The following is a 6,087-nucleotide window of genomic DNA, read 5'->3' on the forward strand; positions in this document are numbered from 1 at the left end:
GTGACTCCATGTCTTTATTTAGTAGCCAAAGGCCTTGGCCAGACCAATAAAGAGGTTTCATTATTGTTAAAATTACACTCTGGCATACAAGACACAAATAAATGAATGTCATCGTGGATTACTGGAACTCCTATTAGACATAATTCAAGGGCGTTCTTCAGTGTGACAGCAGTTTCACATTTGGACAAGGCCGTTGCATAACTAACATGTTAAGACTGTTCGGCTCCCTAGGCAGAAGCCAAATAACACAGAAGTTTCTATTTACAGAAAACACCTCCATATTTATTTATTTCATGAGTTACACAAGATACAACGATACAACAGAACATACAAAATATACAAAATATGTCCTACAAATTAAAAGAGAGAAAACAGATATAACTGTTCTTGTTTTTTTTTAAACCTGTATCCCTTTTTCTTTCATAAAACCGCCTCGCTCCAAATTGTCGAGGGTACCGGGCTATAGTGAGCCATCATCAGCTGTGTCTTGTGAAAGGGGTATTTATAAATCTGTCTGTGTGGTTATGTTGAATGATGGCTGTGCACTGAGCTGAGCATCGTATAGGATTCCCATGTAAATCAATGCCCCAGTTTACACAAAGTAAGAGTGTATTATTTATGTACAAGGGCATGTGTGTGTGTGCAAGTGAAGATACTCTACATAGTTGTCTGTCTCTCATGTCCACTGATAATGTCATTGTGCTCTTTTGTAATATGGGTGCTTGTCATCAGTCAACAACAGTGTTTCTCAATACAAGTCAGGACTAGTTGGTCTTTAGATTGCCAGAGTACTCCATAAAGACCACACCAAAAAGTCACCTCCACTTAAGACTAAACTGGGTCTAGAGATGGTGCATTCTGCAGTGAAAGAGTCCATTGCTTGCATTAGTGTGGTCTGTGTGTGGTGTAGCATCATTTTCAGAGTCCGGCAGAGTCCCAGTGTTACCATGGAGACTGCCAGGGGTGTGGCTCCAATTAGAAGTTCCCCCTAAGCACAGATCTAGGATCAGCTTACCGCCCCGAATCCTAACCTTACTGGCCTAAACCTAAAACTGACTTTAAATCAGTGTCTTGGGGCAACTTCACCCTACTCTGTCGGGGTCACTGGCGCTTCAGACAGTTGTGTGGCATGCACTCGGTCTGTTCCTCCAGCTCGGGACAGGGGGTTCCAGCGTTAGCCGGCCGCAGGAGGATGTAGCGGGTACGGTGGCGGATCCCTCCCCTGGAACAGGGCCCCAAACACAGACCCCAGGACGACCACATAGACACCTCACAGTCTAACGGTGTCTCTGAGAGAGGGAGGGAGAGGGAAAGAGATGTGGTGAATGAATAACACAGAAATACAGTGAATCGTGATGATCACAGAGAGAGAGGGAGAAAGAAAGAGAAAGAGAGGAAGAGATGGGGGGATGTGTGCATGTAAACCTACCTGAGAAGCGTTGAGGGTGGATAGGGTGAGGCAGAATGTGATTGGACATGGGAGTTTGACGGGCAGGTGAACGGCTCTGTCTGGTTAGCCGTATGGAGGCTATGGGCGGGAGCTCTGTGAGACGGGGGTAGAAGAAGGAGTTGGCTGGGTGGTTGGGCATCTGGGAAGTTATCTGGAGGAGGACAACAACATATAGAAAACGGTCAACAACAAACCCTAAGACACACACTAAAACACACACTAAAACACACACTAATCACAGATTATTACCGGTACTTCTTAATAATTCAAGGCTGTGTGCTTTAACTGTGACTTTATGTTAGTGGAAAAAGTTCAATTACACTTTCAAGTCTTCCATGTTAGGGGAATGTTCCACCACAGGGGGCTTTAAGAGGTATCCAGTTTCCCCTATATAGGCTACAATTGGCCTATTTAAAGCCTAGTCATTATAGAGCGAGGGGCAACCTCCGTGGCCCTCTTTCCCCCTCAGGTGAAGGTGAAAGGAGGGGAGAAGTCATCTGTCTCACCCGTGTGATGTTTTCCTGGGGGACGGTGGGATAGTTGGGTGAAGAAAAAGTGAAGCCGCTGTCCGTCCCTGCGTCTAAGGGTTGGAGGTCAAGGGTAATTTCCTGTTTCCACTGGCCGCCCTCGCAGAGGTTAAGACTGTCCACCCCCACGAACCAATCAGGGCTAGGGATCACCTTCACCATCAGAGAGAGCTGTGTCCATTGAGGAGGGAGGGAGAAGGAAGGGGAGGAAGAAAAGGAGGTGGAGAGAGGAAATGAGAGAGTTTAGTTACAGTACACTATTCAGATCATGTTTGTGTAATATTGGCTGTGCTAATAAGACAGGATTATAACTGAAGCTAACACACACATAGGTGGACAAAATCGGTCATTGGCTTTACAGGTCCTGGTTGTGTAATAGCCTGACGTGTGTGTCCGCCAGTTCCAGCACACCCCGCTGTTTCCTGTGTGGGGTTAAACTCAATGCTCCTCTACTCCCCTCTCTCCTCTGTGATGGATGTTTCCTGAAAGGCAGTGACCTCATGCAGGAAGCGTCCTGGGAACCGGCTCCGGGGTGGCAGGCGCCCAGAAAACAGCACATTAAAGACCAGGAAGAGAGCACAGCCTCCCTCGGGACAGGACGCCTGCTACTTGTGGATCTGGGCTGAGCTGGGACAGGATGGGTTAGGGTGGACAGGCTTGGATGGGGGAGGACGGGGTGGAATGGGGCAGACATCAAAGTGCATTAGGTGCATTAGGGTGGAGTGGTGTGGAGAGTTTGGCCTCTGGGAAGCAGCAGCAGCAAGTCAATGAGGATGACATCAGTTGTGTGTTTCTATCCTGTGACACACAGTGAGGGATGAGGAGTAAACAGAGAGACTAGAGAGACCACCGACTAGCCCAGGGGCATGTCTACTCTTCCATCCACTTCCAGAATCAATCCTTCATTGACCTCCTCCCTCCTTCGCTCCCTCCCTCCCTCCCTCCCTCCCTCCCTCCCTCCCTCCCTCCCTCCCTCCCTCCCTCCCTCCCTCTCATCTTTCTAAACCTTCTCTCAAACTGTGGTTTTTCCAGGAATCCCTCCTGCTATATCCATTTCATTGGCCTGTGCAGCGAGTGGGAAGGCGGTGTATCTATCTTAACACGTTCTGTCCACCGCGAGCGCAGCAGTTTGTACTTTAAGGACAGAGACACTCGTTGACACACACTGATACCCACTTATAGTCCCATAATCACAATCACACTCCATCCAGGCATGCTCTCCCCAGGGCCCACAGAGCCGTCCCAGGCCCAGAGAATGAAAAATCCCCAACCACAACCCGCCCAAATCTGGCAGTACCAGAAGCTTAAGGGAAATATGCATTACTGGTCGCACTAATCTGTAGAAATGCAGTGGTTTCCTAGTGCAGAGTAGACTCGATTGGTTCTGGTAGTTGGTGAATTGTTTGTTGTTATCTGTCTGGTTCCAATGATGTGCTTGACAGAAATAGAACAGGGTTTTATGTATATGGAGATGAGAATCATGTGAGGATGTTTGGAGCATTGCATAAGTGTTTGCTTTGTGGAAAAGAGGATGTGTGAGAGTGTGTGTGTGTGTGTGTGTGTGTGTGCGCGCGCGCACATAAGCATACGCCTACGTGTGTATCTCTTTGTGTATTTCCAGAGAAGGCCAATTTGATCCATCGTTGTCACGTTCCACACAAAGACACACACATCTCCATGCCCCCATTCTCCGTCATGCTACCCACTGATCTAAAAACAGATTAGCCAAGCCAGCACAAACACACACACCACATACCTCACATTTAGATCAGAGAATGCCAGACAAATGCCAGCCTTCAGTATGGGGCAGGCAGTACTGGAGAGAGATGCTTTTCATGGGGGTTGTTTGCGCAACGGGCTCCAGGTACGGGCAGGCAGTGGAGTTACTAATAAACAAAATGTAGATCACTCCACTCTGAGCCCCTTATATTTCCAAATCCCCAGGAGCTACACTCCCTCCCTCTCTCTCCCCCTTTCTCCCCCTCTCTCCACTTCAGTCATCAACTAAGTGCGACGGCGAAGAAAAACAAACAGACGCAGGCCCCAGGCAGCCTAGAACCCACCTAGCCTGGCTAGCCTCACCCCCAAACCCAGCCCCAGCCCCAGCCCCAGCCCCAGCCTAGGCCCCAAGCTCCAGCCCTAGCCTATCGTTCCAGCCTCACTCCCTGCCCAATCCCCAGCCCCAGCCCCAGCCCCAGCCCCAGCCCCTGCCCAATCCCCAGCCCCAGCCCCAGCCCCAATCCCCAGCCAAAGCCCCAGCCCTTGCCTATTGTTACAGCCTCACTCCCAGCTCCAGCCCCAGCACCAGCCCCATGAAGCCACCGCCCGGGCCCTGAGTTCAGCAGGGGAGACAGCAGACATAGTCCAGACCAGGCAGGACGGATGTGGGCGTTTGTGGCCGTAGGGCTGGATGCTAAACTTAGCCTGATTGGAGCACTGTAAAAGAGTGATGAAGTGTTTGGCCAGGGAGGGTGGAGTGAGTCAAGGGGTTTACCTGTGGTGGGACCGGGTCATGAGTTGACAATGGATTGAGTTAAGGAGTGTGTTTGTTGGTAAGGATTTGTGGTTGGAGCGGAGAGCAGAACGGATGGTGGAAAGGTCGTGAAGAGGTTTATGTAAAGCAATGAAGTGTGTGTGTGTGTTTGTGTGTGTGTGTGTGTGTGTGTGCATGCATCATGCGTGTCTGCGTGGGTGTGTGTGATGCCTACCAGTGGGCTCCGTGGTTGCAGCAGCAGTTCTGTGGAGCTGTGCCCTATGCCAGTGGGGATGCCTGCTGTTCTGTACATGGCACCGACCTCCCGTCTCTTCCTGGCATCCTTCGCCCCCTTCACCAGCTCCACAGTTACCCCCAGCTCAGCAAAGTTCTGCACCCCTATACTCGCCAGCGCCCCTTCCTGAAATAGCCGATGCTGCCCGTTGTGAGTGATAGCTGTTGGGAGAACACAGGGAGGCAGTGAGGTACTTTTCCAATGCTCTGAAAATTCATATTTTCTTCCTTTCACCTTGCCTTGATGCCATCACTCTAATCTAGAATCAGTTAATCTCACTGCATTCATGATCTCTTTACACATACAAATTCATTTTCATTTCTTTTTTTTTTGTCTCTGTTTTTTCACTCCCCACACTGTTTACCTCCTTCCCTCCTTTTTCTGATGTCTCACATTCCCACTGTTCTCTTTACTAGGGATTGTTGCCTTTGTTCTTGCTTTGTCCTTATTAAGAACTGATTCTGAGTCAGATCTCTGTTCTTTGTCCTGTCATTCCCCATTATAAGCCACACAACACATGGCCCGGGATCAGTGGTTATAAGGCTAGCAGAGGGTCAGTCAGATGAACTAACGACCACACAGTCTCAGTCTCTTTTATAACATCTCTGCATTACCTCACCTCAGGATCCATGCAAACACATACACACACAGGCACGTGCATACACACGCACACTCCCGACGCTCCCAAAAAACACACTTCACACACTATCCTGTTTCTCCTCAACCGCCGTCACTTATGCACTTAATTGAATTTCCATACTAGCAGGTTTCCCACAAGCGTCAAGTCCCTGAAACCCAATAATACAGATTCAGATTCAGATTCACGTAACGTTTCAATTTCTTCCCGCAAATTAACGACCCCCCTCCTCAACTCCCAGACCCCAAATGGGTCATGTTTTTCTTCTTCAGTGACTAATAACTTATATAACTGTCTTCCCTGGGCTCCATGTCCCTGGCCCACTCCAGTCTGTCATCAGAGGCGTGTCCATGTCCCCAGGGCCTATGTGCAATGTTACTGTCTCTATATGCAGCAACAGGCCATCACCCACTGGCAGGCTGACAGGGCATGGCAGGGAGTTCTGGAAGCCAGACAAACCCACGGCGGCCACAGACAATGATGCAGAGAGCAAGTCTGGCACACGCACACATATGCCATCCATCCATGCTGGCGAGGCAGGGCAGAGCCAAGTAGAGCCTGATGCCTTTTCCCCCCTCCTTTAGTGAGGTAAGTAATCTGACCCCACCACACTCTAAAACCATCATAGCCCCTATTTGCCTCCAGGACCCCAGCAGCCCCAAAAGTGAGAGAATGAAGAGGGTGAGGGCGAGGGAGAGGGAGAGT

General features: G+C 49.6%; 1 protein-coding gene across 1 annotated transcript in view; it reads right to left on the reverse strand.

Annotated features, from left to right (window-relative positions):
- Nucleotides 1–263: 263 nt before the first annotated feature.
- The window catches only part of LOC311107861 (spondin-2-like), a 10,574-nt gene continuing 4,750 nt past the window's right edge, over nucleotides 264–6,087 (reverse strand). The window contains exons 3-6 of the mRNA XM_084150431.1: nucleotides 4,686–4,906; nucleotides 1,957–2,148; nucleotides 1,430–1,601; nucleotides 264–1,289 (exon numbers count right to left, since the gene is read on the reverse strand). Of these exons, the coding sequence (XP_084006557.1) occupies nucleotides 1,102–1,289; nucleotides 1,430–1,601; nucleotides 1,957–2,148; nucleotides 4,686–4,906 (773 nt within the window). The 3' untranslated portion in view covers nucleotides 264–1,101. The remainder of the gene's footprint in view (nucleotides 1,290–1,429; nucleotides 1,602–1,956; nucleotides 2,149–4,685; nucleotides 4,907–6,087) is intronic.

This window comes from Coregonus lavaretus (assembly GCF_964263955.1).
Source record: "Coregonus lavaretus genome assembly, chromosome: 32".
Classification (NCBI taxonomy): Eukaryota; Metazoa; Chordata; class Actinopteri; order Salmoniformes; family Salmonidae; genus Coregonus; species Coregonus lavaretus.